This window comes from Haliotis asinina, chromosome 12 (genome assembly GCF_037392515.1).
Source record: "Haliotis asinina isolate JCU_RB_2024 chromosome 12, JCU_Hal_asi_v2, whole genome shotgun sequence".
In the NCBI taxonomy this organism is placed as follows: Eukaryota; Metazoa; Mollusca; class Gastropoda; order Lepetellida; family Haliotidae; genus Haliotis; species Haliotis asinina.
The window spans coordinates 41,449,450-41,467,482 of NC_090291.1; the positions used below are offsets into that span (position 1 = coordinate 41,449,450).

General features: G+C 39.5%; 1 protein-coding gene across 1 annotated transcript; it reads right to left on the minus strand.

Moving 5' to 3' along the window:
- Positions 1–178: 178 nt before the first annotated feature.
- On the minus strand, positions 179–13,247 carry LOC137257340 (tRNA-specific adenosine deaminase 1-like). Its single transcript, XM_067794650.1, has 10 exons — positions 13,221–13,247; positions 11,862–12,040; positions 10,676–10,753; positions 9,560–9,614; positions 7,030–7,163; positions 5,123–6,149; positions 4,661–4,845; positions 4,108–4,210; positions 2,721–2,807; positions 179–613 (listed from the first exon to the last, which is right to left on the minus strand). Exons 2-10 carry the CDS (start codon positions 11,998–12,000, stop codon positions 457–459), a joined length of 1,965 nt encoding a protein of 654 aa, XP_067650751.1. The 5' UTR covers positions 12,001–12,040; positions 13,221–13,247; the 3' UTR covers positions 179–456.
- Between the last annotated feature and the right edge of the window lie 4,786 nt (positions 13,248–18,033).

Genomic DNA, 18,033 nt, shown 5'->3' on the forward strand with positions numbered 1-18,033 from the left:
AGGTATTACTGTTGATATATCAATTTGTGAACTGACTTAAGTATATGTTCACGTTTCTTCAGTTCTTAACAAGGCTTTCTCTAGTGAAAATTATGGGAGCATAAACCATAATCATCCTTTAAAAGGAAATGACATCAGCAATTTGTCTCACATCAGGAACCAACATAAAAAAAAGGAATTTCCAAAACCAATAAAACAGACACTATTTTAATCATACAGTGAGTGAGTGAATGAATGTTGGTTGGTGCTGCAGACAGCAATATTCAGCTACATAACAGCTTATAAATGCATGAGTCAAACACACCAGTGACTGGACAGGGCCAGATTCAACACTGATGAACCACCAGTTGAACTAGTGACAGAGATTCTACAAGATCCAATATATTCACCTCTTACACCTCCTAATGTCCCCTAATCCCCAAAACCAGGGAGGGAGTTCTACACAATCAGCTAATGTCAAATGCTTGTGTCTGATTGTGAAAAGTCAAGATATGTCCTCTCCTTCTGTAGCCATGTTGAAAACTGCTGTTGTCTGAGACATGCCCATGCATGGTTGTAGTCAGTGGCCATGGACTTGCACTGGTGGTAGGTAAGCTCAGCCAGGGAGACATCTCTGTAATAGTGAGTGAGTGAGTGAAAGTCTCAAAGACGCATGTAACATGTAACCAATCATGGTCCACAAAATGTTTGTAGCGCTACAACATTCCTTATCCTGTGATAAAATGTAGAGTTATAACTAGTGTTGACAATTGGCTGAAACCTCACAACTGATGACTGCTTCATTACTAACGAACAATTATCAAAAACAGTTGGGTTTTTCAGATTTCCCTGTCCAGGTTGTGATAGCACATAAACTTAACATGATGCAACTTACTACTTTAAAGTGATGACTAACATATCATGAACATAAACATCCTTGAGTCTTCAAGAAATATTCAATCATGACTTTTCAGTTAGTGAAGTGAGGTTTCTAAGAAATAAAACGTTTTCTGACCCTGACACCTTCAGTGATACGTCCCTTTGTCAAGTATTTCAAACACTCAACCAGAAAATGTAAAATTGTTTGTGTTCACTTATCAGAAAATGTAATTGACTGCTTTGTTGTTTGGTCACTGTGACCAGTATTTGATTATTTCAATTAATCGGAACACTAGGAGTTACAACAGGTCGCAAAGTTATGAATGCTTTGTGGATAGAGATGAGGGTCATGAGCAGGCATGCCAGCGGTCAAGAATTCAAGGACTGAGCCAAGTCTTTACTCACAGAGTATCTTATGCCTATTACACCAGAATGGCAAGACAACATAAATGCTGTCCTGAAAATTCATCAGACTCTCAGCCAAAACCTACAACACTACGATGAGGTCAACTGAAATGCCTAGTTCACAAGTCACATTAAAGGGCAATAACTCTGTGTCATGCTGTGAGTTTGTAGTGCCAGCAAGACTAGGTTCCTGAGATATAAAGTTACCAGATTCGCCAAGGAGTGTGATGACACTGCCCAGAAACTGGCTTTAAGCCACAAACCTCAAACAAACCTCTAAATAAAAGCCAAACAACAATATGGTCTCATAGTGTTCATTATATAATGAAGAACGTGTGATGACACACAAAAAAATCGAGAAATTACAAGCACCATTGTTCCAAGGTTTTCCAATCCGACCTAGAGCTCGGACAACCTTGAATACACATACACACAAAACAATTACAGCAAAACTCTGAAAACATGAAAATGTTGTAACGTTACAACTAAATAAACAACCTACAGTCAGCAATTCCTACAAAACATCTTACCAAAGCCATAATGTCCACATTCTACCATAAAACTACCACGAGAGAAGAATCCACTCCACCCAATAGACTTCAAGGCCCAGGCATGGTGAAACACACACCAGAAGGTAACACGTCTACCCTTCACCAAAACCCACAGAACTGTGCCCGAAAATGCCACACTTGATTTCTCTCATGCTGTCACCAGCCAATCAGTGAGAGTGACACCATTTGCAGGACCAATGAACGCCCGAGTTACCAATCATGACATTAGTTATGGTCTACTTCAGACATCATGGTGTGCATTAACGACTGTATAGATGGTTAAAATTTATTTCAATAAACAGTCATTACATCTACACCTTCACTAGTTCTCAAAGCTTTTCATTTTGTTACAAACTGTAACTGACTAAAACAGAAAATGTATACATTTTGCCAAGTTCAAGCAGGAATGGCAACAAGCTTTATCTAAGAAAATACAGTTTACACCTGTGGGTTATTCTTAAAGATGAATTTCTAAATTATGTCAGTGTTGTGCTTCATTTGGGTGTCCTTGTGTATCAAGTAATATCAATCAGGAGAGGTCAGTCATTTGACTCGAAAGGGAACCCATTTTGGGTTAATCATAAAAAATCTGATAACAATGGAGTAGAAAAAGAAACATACAAAACAAAGATCGAGTGAGTTTTCATTTTACGCAGCTTTTGGCAATATTCCAGGAATATGCCAGTAGTGGGCTTCAGTAAAATCAATATATGAGGAATTGAACCCGGGTCCTCAGTATGATGATCAAATTCTCTTACTACTAGGCTATCCCACCACCCCTACATGCCAAAGAAAAATCTACTTAAACACCTGGTCTTACTGGTGAATGATAGGTACAGACATGAGGTACATCTGGTCTTACTGGTGAACGATAGGTACAGACATGAGGTACGCTGTTTGACTTACGTGAAACATGGCAGTGATGAGATGGTTTGAGAAGCCGCCACCAGAGACTGGTACCTCCTGAATATCTCCTTGCTACAGACAGAGCACCTGTACAGGTGGAACAGTGACAGTCAGTTCCTCACTTGGTTCTAATGCATTACTGAAAAGTATGATGTTAAATCAGGGCATATCGGTGTGATATGGGAAGGAAGGTTGAAGCAGCATACGTTTTTAACTTTCACCTCTTTGTGAAGCTATCAAGCACGGTGCTGACAAATTTTGAAATATATGTAGGGCAAGTCTAGGATTTTTTAATTCAAATTGTTTAACACATAAACAATGGTTTACAAATATTAACACACCAGGGTTTAAAACCAAGAATAATTATCTCATAAAAGCTGATATCAACTGGTTACTGAATGTGGTGTAAACACTCACTCACTCTAGAGTTTGAGTCATGATGACTCAAATTATTTATTCTTTCTGTACTTGAAAATTTTAGTGCCATATTTCTTTGTGTAATTCCAAATGTAAGAGATGTTGTTGCTTGGTGTTGTTATGTCATTCATATGATTAGTTCATAAATAGTATACTTTCACTGTTCAGTTCAAGTCAAAACAAACTTCAGCATACTGTATACAAGATTTACCCAGAGAATTCACCATCAGTATACCCAACATAAACCGCAAGGTTTTTTCCTGTGGTGATGCCACAAGTCCCATCCAACATAATAAGGACTGCTCTTTATGGCTTCAATTTTATTTGCTTCCATAAAATTGATTCCTCAATGACAAAAGTTACCGCAGTGATCTACACCATTATCACAATGTGATCCTTAGAAGCTTGATGTCTCATTTATGTCGACTTTTGAACATATTGACAACCTAACTTAATGAGTTCAGTTTATTTTTTGCACATATTATGGGTCATGATTTTGCTGCTGGTTTTAGTGTTCATCATTATAAACGTCAGGATATATGTTTTTCTGGGTTTCAATGCCAAAAAATTAGTCAAACAATCGCTGATTCTCAGCATGACAGACAATGCTTAGATGATCAAAACATAGTTCAAGCACAATGAATGATGTATTCAACTAATTATTGGCTGTCTAAATACAGTGAATGACATACATGCTACTGGCTGGTATTTTCACCGCATTCCTGCATGGCTCTACTTTAAGCAAATCAGTTCCAGCACTAGAGTAACTTGCATAATATTTTGAGAGTCAGTTAGAAAACTGTTGCATCAAATACACAGGAAGCATACATCATGTAAAACCCTGCTCACTCATGAACCCACCCTTACCAACCCATACCCACTGCACATGTTATGCACTCACTCACTCACTCATTCACTCACTCACGATGATGATCAGTCGCTCACTCACAATCCCATCCACTAATCTAACCTGGCTTGAGGCTTGTGTGAATTCTTGGAAGTGATGCCCTGTTTCTTGCCGTTCACACTGACATCCACATGTCGGACACCTCCATATTCATAGCATATAATAGCTGCCATAAACAACAACACAGTTGCAATAAACACAATGACAGATTAGCCTTGTTAGTTCTTTAGTAACTGGGAAAAGGTCTAGTCAGTAGGTGGGAAAAGTTCTCATGGTTGGCTGTTGATGTAAAGTTTGTATCAAACTTGTCAAACTTGGCCTTCAGTTTACAGAGGTGGTGGGGTAGCTTCTGGTGTCCCCCAAAGTGAGTGAGTATGGCCTTATGCAGCCTTTGGGGTTATTCCATCAATATCACAGTGAAGGATACCAGAAATGGGTTTCACACACTGTACCCTGTGAAGAATCAAACCAGGTCTTCAGCATTACGGGCGAACACTTTAACCACTAGGGTACCCATCCACCCTCTCCTCTAACATTGCCAAAAGCAGTATAGAAAACATACATACTCTCTCCCTCACTTTAATTTTAACAGTTCTGTACAATCCAAGACACCAACCTGCAGATGAAGGCACCAGTTTATGCTGCACAGCCTGTGCCCACTGTGCCACCCTGCCGTCTGGGAAGCTCAGGGTGGATTGCAGCAAGAGGGGGTAGTGCACCCGGTAGCCCTGGGGCAGCTCTCTAACCCCCTCTACACGTTCAATCAGGGCTCTTCTCATAGCAGCATGGCTGTATGGACCACTGGAGGAAAATATTAAAATCAGGGTGCTGTGCCTTGTAAAATGTAACATAAACTCTTTGAGGGAAGTCTAGATATGGGAGTTATGATCATCTTAAGGAGTAAGATCACTTTGCGCAATGGCATCCGGAACATGAAATAATGATGTTTTCGAGATTACTCATACATGGGTCAAGTGCTGGTTTATTGTATGAAGCTGTTTTTACTAAATAACCTCACTTTTATCATAAGTTGATTCAGTGACAGATTCATGCTGAAAATACTGCACAAATGGTATACCTGCCCACAACCACAGTGCTCAGATAAATTGGTTTAAACAGAAAGAGGCTTAGCAGCGCCCCCTGCACACCGAGGATGTTCCAACGTGCCATCTTGTCACTACATGACATGGAGATTGTCCTCTCTCCTCGGCCTGGCTTGATCCTTAGCAATCCCACAATATGATAATCTGATCCTGATCCAAGTGGGTCTTGGGCACCTCCAGGGACACACTTGGCACCAGTACGGAATATGTCACCCCTTGGGACACATATATCGCCACCATTACTGGCACTAACATGTTCCTCCTTTGTTACCCTCTTTCCTTCAGTGACAGCACTGTGGAAAGTTTTTTCACAGTGATCAACCTGTAATGTAATTTTCCCAATGTGATCACCTGCTTCATTTTGCAATATCCTTTCACAAAGATCACCTGCCTCCTTTTGGAATACCTTCCCATTGCAATCACTTGCTTCATTTTGTAATACTTTTCCACAGGGACCAGCTTCTGTTGCTGGAAAAAGTTTCCCACTGAAATCACTTCCTTCCTTTTGGAAAACCTCTTCATCAAGCACACCTGCTCCCTTTATACCAGGTAACACACCTGCTTCCTTCATACCAGGTAGCACACTTGCCTCCTCTATATCAGGAACAGCTGTCATATCTTTTCCATCAACATTTTTTATTGTATTATTTCCAAATTTTTCCATATGACCATCTTCAGCAATGCCAGAACCATCTGTAGTGTGACAACACCCCTCCTCTGCTCCACCCACTTTTCCTTTATGTCCAGGTGTAAAACCAAGTAGATCTTGTCCTGACTTTGGTTCCGTCTCCTTGTCCTCCTCCTTCAGACATGGTACATCTGTAACAGTAACAGGTCTAGCCATCTTGGGTGCTGCATCCTGGGAAGCTTCTATAGTGTGGATCTTTCTCTTCCTGTTTCCTCCAGACTGAGGGACAAGGGGACAGTCAGCAGCTACTGACCCCATCACATCCATCATGTCACCTCCTTCGTCTGGTCTGGGGAAAATGGAAGCATCGCCACCTGGAATGGAAGGTGATATGTAACTAACCACTGATACATGACATCCAGATATTCACAGACAGATCCAGTATTTTGATAGAGGGAGCACATGAACTGACCACAATGGTAAAGCTACCTGGTTTGCTAAATGGCCTGAGGACAAAGTCACAAAATGACTAGGCCAAATGCACAGTTACCAAGTAAAGTGTCTGCAAAATTTGAGGGTGAGCATCCCTACACCACCTTCTCAGGATCCACAAGTGATATTTGAATCAAGGTTCAAAACACAGCAATGAAGCAATAAAATCAAGAACTGTTGTGTCAAAGTTGAAGCTGAAAGTCCCTATGTAAATACACAGAGTTGTCCATTAGGACCTGTACATAATTGTATGTGTGATGATGATATTAAAGTGGGGTCACCTATTTTGTTCTGGGGAAGTGGGGAGTCATCAAGTTTTGGGGGGTCCTAAACATTTTAGGGTGAGTCAGTCACATTCTACATGCTTCTCCATAAAAACCTCCTTACTTGCCGTAAATTATGAACAGTCCCACCAAGATTAGCAACAACAGCAAAATGATGACAGAAGAAAGGATGCACAGGAACCAAACTTTTACTCTGACACAACCTTATGTTCAACACATCCATGTTTGAGTGTGTGACAGCACTTCACTTATAACATCTGCTGTAGTTCCACACAATACTGGGATTTGGGGGTAGCAAACTTCCCATTTTGTTATTCATTGGAAGGTGAGACATTTAATAATGGAATAAAAGCTGTTCATAATCTTCATGTTGGAGAGGTTGCACTGATATTCCTTAATAATTCTTCCTATCGACAAAATTTCTGATATCAGTGTTTTTAAACAGCCCTACCAATGATAATCCTACAACAATACTTACATGGCGTTTGACTGGTGAAGAAATGGAAGTGGACTCCGGGCTTCATCTTGCATCGATGACAGCCATCTTGAGGTGCTAGGAACACCTCACCTTGGCCACCACCATACACCATCCTCAGGTCCTCATACAGGTAGCTGTATTACACACAAAACAGAGATTAGAGAAGTGAATTTCCTCGGATTTTCCTTGAAAATGACAAAGATCTACATGGATGGATTGATCTTTCAGTACTTCGAGCAATATAATTTAATGAGTGAGTGAGTTTAGTTTTACGCTGCACTCAGGCACTCTCAGCTATATGGCAGCGGTCAGTAAATAATCAAGTCTGCACCAGACAATCCAGTGATCAACAACACTGAGCATCGATCCGCGCAATTGGGAACCGATGACATGTGTCAACCAAGTCAGTGAGTCTGACCACCCGATCCCATTAGTTGCCTCTTACGACAAGCATAGTCGCCTTTCGTGGGAAGCATGGGTTGCTGAAGGCCTATTCTACCCCAGACCTTCACAGGTCCAACATAATTTAAGTCCATGGCACTCTCCATGATGATGTTGGGATATGTTATTGTTAATACAGGTTCCAAGGTGATTACTGTAACAACAGGTAAGGAAACGTGTTATCTGTAAAGCATTGCACGAATAACTGGGGACGACTACTGAGGGGGAAACAACTAACGCGATAGCGATAGTCTATTGCAGCATATTACTGTGATAGCAATAATCTGTTGCCATCAACTAACGCAATACTACAGTAACAGTTTTTTGTCTCCTTGAACTGTTTCATTTGAAGTCATTTCCCAAATATTGTATAGTTTATATGATATAAAAACAGGCTCAAGTAGTTTCAGTCTCTGGTAATTACTGACAAGACACCTGAATACAACAAAGCTGTAAATCTGCTCTCAAACATACTGTATTTTGTGCTGCGTATTCATCAACAGAAGTCAATTTCTAAACTATTGATCATCACAGATACTATCAATGTATCAATAGTTTTTCTTCTCTACCATCGACTAATTGCTGGACTCAACAACTGCAATCCATTGATAGTTTGATTCACTGTTTCAGCCCTATTAATAACAAGTGGACATTTTTGGGTTTAAAACACAAAACATGTATATTGTTTTCCAAAACTCACATATGGCAAGTACAAATCAATATGCATACTTCTTAGAAATTATCACTTATTTGTCTTACCATCTAAATTTTTGGTTGACCATTTCAAAGATCAAACATTAAATTGTTAAAATTTCTCAAACCATGACCAATGATGATTTAAAAAAAATATTTACAACATTTTGATAAATATATTTAAAATAATATTCTAGGACACTATATGTGAGATCATTGTGGGAACTGGCCACAGGGATAACATCATGCCAGGAAAATATTTCCTCTACGTCTTTTCTATGTGTCTTCATGCTTTATAACAACTTGGTTTATCAGTCAGTGAGTAAGTCAGGAGGCCAGTTTGGTCTGTTACACTGCATCCTCAACGTGACATGCAGGTGCCTTAACCACTAGGCTACCCTACCCGGCTACCCCTCCACCCATGGTTTATCAGTCAGTGAGTAAGTCAGGAGGCCAGTTTGGTCTGTTACACTGCATCCTCAACGTGACATGCAGGTGCCTTAACCACTAGGCTACCCTACCCGGCTACCCCTCCACCCATGGTTTATCAGTCAGTGAGTAAGTCAGGAGGCCAGTTTGGTCTCTTACACTGCATCTTCAATGTGACATGCAGGTGCCTTAACCACTAGGCTACCCGACCCCCGGCTACCCCACCCCCGGCTACCCCACCACCCATGGTTTATCAAAAAATGATATATACTATTCATATGGAACCAACATATATCAGTCATCTAAATATTAATTGCTCATTATTGCCCTGATAAAATAATTTTAATAAATTAAATTACAATTACAATTATACATTATATAAATGTTATGTTTACATAACACTTAGTTACAATGTATTTATAGCTAAAATGGATAGAATTAACACGAAGGTCTACTGTGGGCAGCGCACGTGCAATACGTGGAATGCATAAGCTTATCATGAAAATCGGCCAGGTTACAACCATGTGATGTCAACACACTCACTGTAGCGTGTACCCCATGGAGATCTATTAAAAGGCACCATGGCCTAATGATATTGATCGTTCTATATTATCTTAAAAGATGTTTTAAACAACTTCAAGAAACCACTCCTACTGGGGTTTACAAGAGATTGTGAACCCTCGTAATCGTGGTTTCCCCTACACAGTTAATGGTCGAGATGAAGAAAACAATATTCATATACCTTCAGCATGGACTAAATCCTACTGGAGACACATTTTTCATTAGATTGAGGTAATTGACAGATAAAACAATAAAAGGTGGTGGAATACAATGCATGTGATTCGTGTGTAAATGTAGTTTTCATGTCAGTTAACACATGCCTTCATGCTGTCTTTGGTGCAGACAATAACACCAATGAATCCAAACCTGGTACACAGATTCCAAGAATTCATCATGTGCTACGTACCACAGAAATGACCTCCTTGCAATGATTTCTGCATGGCTGTCATTTACAACATCACCTGTGAAGCAAATATCAAAATAAAAATATGAATCCATAGGCTGGATACAAATGATAGTAGCAATCAGGTATGCAAGGAACAAATGCCATGATCTATTGATGGTGAATTGTCAAAATGAGGGTAGCATGGCGAAAAAGCAAAATGGACCAAAATCCTTGACTCCTTGACATCTTGTTCCACAGATGAGTAAGCATTGCAAAATGGCATCGAAGCATTTAAAACTAAGTTTGTCTGAAACAACCAGTTCCAAATATACAGATATTTCCTACAGTATCACACCCATGAAGATAAGGGTTAGAATTGATCTCCAGTAACCCATCCTTGTAAGACTCAGAGATGACTTACGGGATTGGATCACTGGATTGTCTGGTCCAGAGTCGATTATTTACAGGCCGCCGCTATATAGCTGGAATATTGCTGAGTGCGGAGTAAAAGTAAACTTACTAACTCACTCATTCCAACAGTATAATCTTGACTTATAATAGCTATAAAGAGACATTCACTACTGTATTAGATCAACAGCACCCATAAATTTATATATTTTGACACAAGCATCCATTATTTAAATGACAATAAAATTCTTCCATTTTCTCCTAAATATGCTTCAGAAACAGTCAACATGTACTCTGGTTCATGCTTTACCTCAACAATAAGATGAGTGAGCGAGTTTAGTTCTACGCCGCTTTTAGCAATATTCCAGCAATATCACGGCAAGGGACACCAGAAAATGGGCTTCACACACTGTACCCATGTGGGGAATTGAACGCGGGTCTTCGGCGTGACAAGTGAATGCTTTAACCACTAGGCTACCCTATCGCCCCAACAATAAGATGAAACAAAATATATCACAATGAACCAGTGAACACAACAGTGACAACAATAATACAAGCCTTTTCTCAATGCCAACCCTATCACTGGTTCTTACTGCCAAGTTTGTCCTAAAAAAATACAAGGAAAATTATCAGATATTACAAATAACAACAAAATCCTAACCTACAAGCCTAATCCACTGCCAGAACACATATAATGTTTAATGATGGTTTTATCATGAAGATTCTTACCTGCCTTACTCATCTTGGACTTCCCAATACATTTGGAACCTGTTCCCATGGCAACAACTTTCATACTGAAGCCAGACCCTGATACAAAATATGAATGAATGAACAAACAAACGAACGAACGAATGACATGTCCTGTGATCACTAAAATTACAGGTCTGTACAACATTTTGAACAAACAGCAGATAATGAAATATAAAACATTAGCAAGCACATGTATCTACAATATGGAACACATATAGTCAAATAGGAAAAAGTTAAATGGTAGAATAATCAAAATAACAATATGACTTTGATTGTATCAATTTTAAGAGTGAATATTGTTTTATGTCAAAGCTGGCAACATTTCCAATTTATTTTAGTGGCTGTAAATACACCAATCTAGGTGACACAAGGCAGTGTTTTTCATTAGAAGTATGTGTATGTATGTATGTTGGAGCCATCACTGATGAACTTTACCTAACAAGACACTGTATAATGAGTGAGTGAGTTTAGTTTTACACCGCTCTCAGCAATACTTCAGCTATATGGCAGCAGTCTTTAAATAATTGAGTCGGGACAAGACAATCCAGCGATCAACAGCATGAGCATTGATCTGCGCAACTGAGAACCGATGACACGTGTGAACCAAGTCAGCGAGCCTGACAACCCAGTCCTGTTAGTCGCCGCTTATGACAAGCATAGTCACCTTTTAGGGTTGCCTATTCTACCACGTATCTTCACTTGTGTTGTTTAATGAAGTCATGCGGGAACATAATATACCCCCTGCATGATAGATGGATAATGGATAGATAGATAAGAAGGTCTGTTGTTTCGATCCCCAGCCTTTCAATCCCAAAAGATTGTACTTGTCATTACCCTGCCTGGTATTTGGAATTAAAGGGAGATAATAAGGTTGGTTTACTACAGTTTTTAAACTGTAAACCATGATAAACTGTGTCATGGTATTTCCATGGGATATCACTGTAAAATTCTAGTTAACAATGTTGACAGACTCATGGGTGGGTTGTGGTGGTTGGTTCGATCCCTCTCTCCCCTCCCCTCCCACCCTTGAAAATGATTAAAGACTACATTGACCTTAAAATTTTGTATTGGTGGAGCCCCAGAACCATGCAGACATACATTCATGCACGTCACCATATAAGTCAAGTAACCTTTGACCAACAGAGATCGCTGTGTTCCCATGTACCTGCTTGTGTAGTCATGACAACAGCAGATAGCAATGTCCACTGTCCCATGGCTGGTTTTCCAGTCTTGGGCAGACTCTTATAGAACCCATAGCAACACTGTGCCACCGAGTCAGCAAAGTTTTCAGGGGCACAGAACATGACCCACTGTAGGAATACATGGAGTTAGTATTCAAAGAATCTGAAAAAAAGAAATGGGTGAAATAACTGTATTTTGATCAAGCAATATATTTGAAAGCATCCATCGTGTGATTTAAATTAATGTGTATGAGACCAAGCTGATACTGGGTGGCTAAGGTTCAGTCATGGCTGTACCTCTCAAAGTCTGGGTTAGAATATTGGCCTTCAGTAACCCATGGTAAAATCATGAAGATTTGCAATATTAATTTCACTTTATTTTATTTACGTTTTTTTTTTAAAGTAAAATTCATCAGTACATTTTCACTGCACACAGACTATAAGGGTAAGTCATTCACTTTTTCCAACTGACAAGATGGTCATCAACTGCAGGAAATGATTTTTGGAAGTAAGTGAAGGCAAAGGCATAATGTTGTGTAATAAATGTGAAGGCTCGACACACAGACTCTGTGGAATCAACAAAATAAATCAAACGTTTTCAGAAAAGATGGATTTTTAGTGAACTTTAAATGAGTCAGTGGAGGGAGACAATTTGAGTTCATGTGGGGAGCTGATTACATGACTGCGATTGGTTATTAATTAATTAATCCAATTACCATCAAGAGCTACTTCTTGTGAGTCCAATTCGCAACATAGCCTAGTTTTAAAACGGCAACATTAGCAGAGACTATATTATATCTTCTCAGACATGGTCTTGTTTTTGCATACAAAGCATGTAGGTCAGTATCCTGTAGAATGATTTAAAAAATACAAAGGTTTACGCGCGGAAACCTTTTCTCATCTTCAACAGCTAGATCTAGACTCTATACACAGCTTCTTCTGACAAATGATGTTGCCTTCGACCTTTTTACACGTGAGTACTTGAAGGTTCTGTTTATAGTAGATGTTCTATACATTTCTGCTTATTTGCCACTATTATTCTGAAAGCCTCAAGAAAATTATTCTACCCTAATATCATGTTAATGTTAACCCATCTCATGCTTAATATTATCAGTCGTTCACTTCAACTGACGAGTGAACAGGTATACGAAACCTGAGTATAGCCTGTTCTTTTACATTGCACACCGCTGTGCATTGTATTTCTGTACAATTAATGCATATTAATTTAGGACAAGTGGCCTCCATCCTGAATAAACTGTCATTGTTATAATAAGTACATAAAAAATACAAAAAGACTGAACTCCAGACAACATTGTTTACAAAGCGCAACACGTTTGGCTTACCATGACAGGGGCAAGTAACTCTCATCTCGTTATCCCAAAACTTGTTTGTCGGTAGAGTGATCGCCTTCAGCCCGTCCAGTCTCCTAACAATTAAACAGCGTCAGAACGTCATGATGGCATCGTAAATCCGTTTTGGAATGCAAGTGATAATAGTGTATTTCATATATCAACCTTACCACCATATATGAGGAAGTTCCATAGCTTTGGTGCCAGCAAACATGGCAAGGCCCGGGTCACTGGAAACATCAAGCGTCATTTCAGCGACGGTAAAACCACAGGCCCAGTAGTCATTGCGAGGATTAAAGATTTTTTTAAAAAAAACAACAAAAAAAACAAACATGTATAAACATTTTTAGATGACCCCCGGCTTGAAACGCGTTTGCTAGCTGTTAGAGTTGATGACATGTGACGTTTGACTTTATTTTGTATTGAACAACGTATTAAAGGATAGTACACACGGTGATGTAATGGTGATTATAATTGTATAAAATTTGCAAAATGTATTATGCCCTGTTGAGGTTGATCTTGAAACAGTTCATCATGGATCAGCGGAAATGTTCTGTGACTGGATAGTCTGTCGTGCATAAGATACACTATATCAAGCTTTTTCACTAAATATGATTTTGGAATTCGAGCATATGAAAACTATTCAGTATTGGTTTTTATTCCCTTTCTAAAATAAGCGCATTATTTGTCAGCTTTGGCATTCTGGACAAGGAAATCGGTTTATGGTTGAGGTGATACATCATTTTTGTTGATGTGTTTTTGTGTGAATGTTGGTCTTGTCTTATTTCCATATGTCAACGTGGAAATCAGACGGAATTGTCCAGTTCATCTTTTTCAAATTATCGTCGGTATGAGGTACATTATTTCCCCAGTTTGCATAGATGATTATTAAAAGGTTACAATAGTGCAACAAAAAGGGACGTTTTGTGTTGGTAGTGTATAGCAATCGAACGACTGGACTCTTAAACGACAATTAAATCCAATATATGTTCGATTTCTGTAGAACTAAAACAGTACCATAATAACCATATAAAAACAAAATCAATTAAGTACAGTTGGAACAGGAAGCAGAACAGGACCTTTTTATTGTAACCATTCGTGTCAAGATACCACACCAAAATCCCTATTTGCAGGCACATAAGCAACACTCTTTGCTAAAGGACCCCGGTTTCCCTCCAGTTACTAGACAAGATACGTGTATACTTCAGATGTACATTCGAAAAAAGGTTGAAGACAGCTGAAGCCCGACACGTAAAACCAGAGATAAAAAATGTTTTGAGAAAAAAACTATGGAACTGTGTTTCCTCAACGAATGCAGCACTACCTATTCTACTGGAGGATTTACAGTAGCTGACACTTGTAACATATTGTCACCAAATATATCAACACTTGACAAGTCCACATAATGCAACCAACGAAAATGCATACATGAGGATTATAACGGCTCTGCAACCTACCAGATTACATAGGAGTATTATAAGGGCTCTGCAGCCAAACAGATTACATAGGAGTATTAAAACGGCTCTGCAGCCAAACAGATTACACAGGAGTATTATAACGGCCATGCAGCCAAAAAAAGTACACAGGAGTATAATTATAACGGCTCTGCAGCCCGAGATGTTGGGAGAGGAGGGAGGGACGTTTCTGTAAGAAATGAGTCATGGATTTCACTTATGTAGACTTGATACAGTGAAGGAGTTCGCTGTTATTAGCAATATTCCAGCAATATTATATTCGATTGATAAAAAAAGAGGACGTTGAAACCTTTAGATGTCTCATAAGATAAGTCGGGAAAGGGTATTATTTCTACACATATTTTCTTTCAGAACATTCGGCCGTTCCGCAAAAGGAAGTGTAATAACTGAAGTGAATTTAGAGTGATGCGAAACAAGTATACTGTGAACAAGTATAAATTTCATGTTTTTTTAGTGAAAAGTTTACCTACTTGGTCCTCTGTCGTCATTTTGGCAATCATCCTGCCTCCAGGAGAGTTCTTGGTCCACTTCTGTCCATGGGGTGTCTTCTTGTCAATCGTCCTGCCTTCAGGAGAGTTCTTGGTCCACTTCTGTCCATGGGATGTCTTCTTCAGTGTCCACTTCTGCCTCCAGGGTGACTTCGTGGAAGATTATTCCTCCAGACATCTCATTGGCCCTATAACACAGGAGTAAAAAACTAGTATGTTTCACACCATTCTGAGCTTACTACTCAGATTATGAATGTGAAAAGGAATGCTAAACAATTTGAAAACAATTTGTTGTTCGTCCATCTACTTATAACAAAACTTGTTACACAGACCAGTATTATGAGCAAGCAGATTTTATATGCTATATAGTAGATTTTTGAAAAATTACCTACCTGGTTCTCTGTCGTCTTGCCTCCAGGAGAGTCCTTGATCCACTTCAGTCCATGGGGTGTTTTCGTGGCAGTCGCTCTGCATTTGGAAAGTACACTTCCCTCGAAAGTTGCCAGCTGGGATTTATTCTGTCTAGGAACTACCAACTGAGGGTATAAATGGTGGATAAGCATCAAGTTATGTCATCTGTACGACAGCACCATGCAGGGGATGCGTGGGTGGGGCCTATCACCTAAAATCTACCTGTCAAGTACAATCAGCATATGGCCTATTGGGGAGGGCTGAGCAAGACTGGGGGCAAGAGTGTGTAGCCACTAACTAGCTCGACTGTTGCTGCAGCAAGCCATCCTGATGCGACTTTCAGGCCCTAACACCTAACCTGCTCCTAGATGCAATCAGAGGGGGCCTAATTGGGAATCGATCAACTCTGGAGCCACCATTAGACAAAACTCATCCCACTGGTCTTCCGCCAAGGCAGTGTACTGAAGTCCATGTAGAAGCAGGATAGAGGGACGCACCACCAAATCCAGAATCCTACTCCTGAGAGAAATGAAACATTGATAAGCATCATGAATCACTCTTCTCTCTTTTGTAGAGTTGTTTTATCCTAGTGAGTGGCTTAGTCTATGATACAAATGATCAAATCTGAGGTTTCGTTAAAGGTCACATGCAACCTAAAACACAACTTTGCAGATTCTGATACCTTTCGGTATGCACTTACCGAAACAAATCATAAAAAATGCCAATTCAACCTATAAAGTTGAAAAAAAACGCGATGAAAAAAAAGCCCGCGAAATCGGAGTTCAAACGTTTCACTAAATTCCCCCCAGCGTTGGGGGAAAACTGGTTTCAATAGCTGTGCTGCGCTGCGTCCATAACGCATGCGCAGTGAATAGGTTCGCGGAGCTTGAAACAGTATGCATGCCCAGCGTCTGAAGTCGTGAGCAGTAGTCTAATCTTGGTTGTGTACACAAACAAGTACATAATCTACTCGTTACGTAAAAAACCTTGTTGATTGTGGTAAGCAGTCTCTGTCACAGAGAAAGCTCAGTGTCCGGTTTATTCACACCTATATGTCTGCCTGCCTGTCTGCTAAAGACAACATGCAATACACAGCTTCAATCATTGACCACGTGGAGTTTGAACTTAACACCTATCAGACTATACGACATAAAGAAAATAAGATGATTTATGACTCGTGCACCCGATTCCCGTATCTGCCACATTATGTAACTAGGCACGTGTGATACACATGACATGTTTTTATGTCTGTGGGTTGCAAACAAACTACATTCATTTTTTTTCGGATGACTGGATCTGACGGAAACTGGTGCAAACTCTTGTCAGCTTCAAGTCCTGCTTTGTACTTGGACGAACGACAGTTTCCAGTTCACCATCTTTGCTGAGATAATTTTTGATTGGATCGAACGAAAATTCAGAGAACATGTATTTTCCAAACCCAACATCTCTATATACATTCTTCATGGATAACGACCTCTTTCAGTGTATATGGTTTTGTTTGACAACAGTATATGAATCCATACTGAAACGACGCATCAAGTACACAAAAAGAAGTTGTTATCCATAAAGAATCTTACTTTCTTGTGACTGGCTATACTTCTAACATGCCCATCAAACAGATCATCTTTCTGTACACACCATGAACCCTCAGCACATCAGCAAATGAAACAGCCAATCGGAAGCCGTCGTTACACTTGAGTGCATATCCACCCGCTATGACTTGGTTCGGTCTCCCGAAGGCTTGGTTTCGGGGGAAGTAAGCACAAGTACAAAATATTGCACTTTTGAATCGCGATTGTACGCTTATAATTTTGTTTATTTGTTTTTTTAAAAGCAGCAATGTATATCATATGTCATGAATAAGTGAAAAATGTGTTTTAATTATGTTTGATTTTTTGGTTGCATGTGACCTTTAAGTGAGAGGTGGAATACAGAAACGTTGTATTCTTGGATATATTTATTGACACAAACAAATAAAAAATTATGGCAACAATTTTATTACCCTGTTTATACTCATAATTGTACATGTCGACTTGAAGCGATCAGCCGTTTGGCAGATCCATCTATGGTCAAGGTCATTCATGCAACCCGTGTAGTGTGTCACGTGACAGATTAGCCGGGGTGTACGGTACAATCTGGCAAATCCGCCAACATGGTTGCTGCGTGTGCAAATTTACTTGTACATTTTGCACCCACGTGAGCGAAATATTATTTGGTGTTGACTTAATGATTTGCAAAATATCTACTGAGTTCACCGTTATTTGACTGCAAATGCAAGATTATTAGAAATGCAAGATTATTAGCATATTTAGATGTTTCATGACAATATGCCGGATATTGTTATTTAAACTACACACATTTACTTCCAGATCGTCCTCTGATTTCGCATCTATATAGGAGATGTTAATGAAGGAAACCGTGGACTGATAGTAA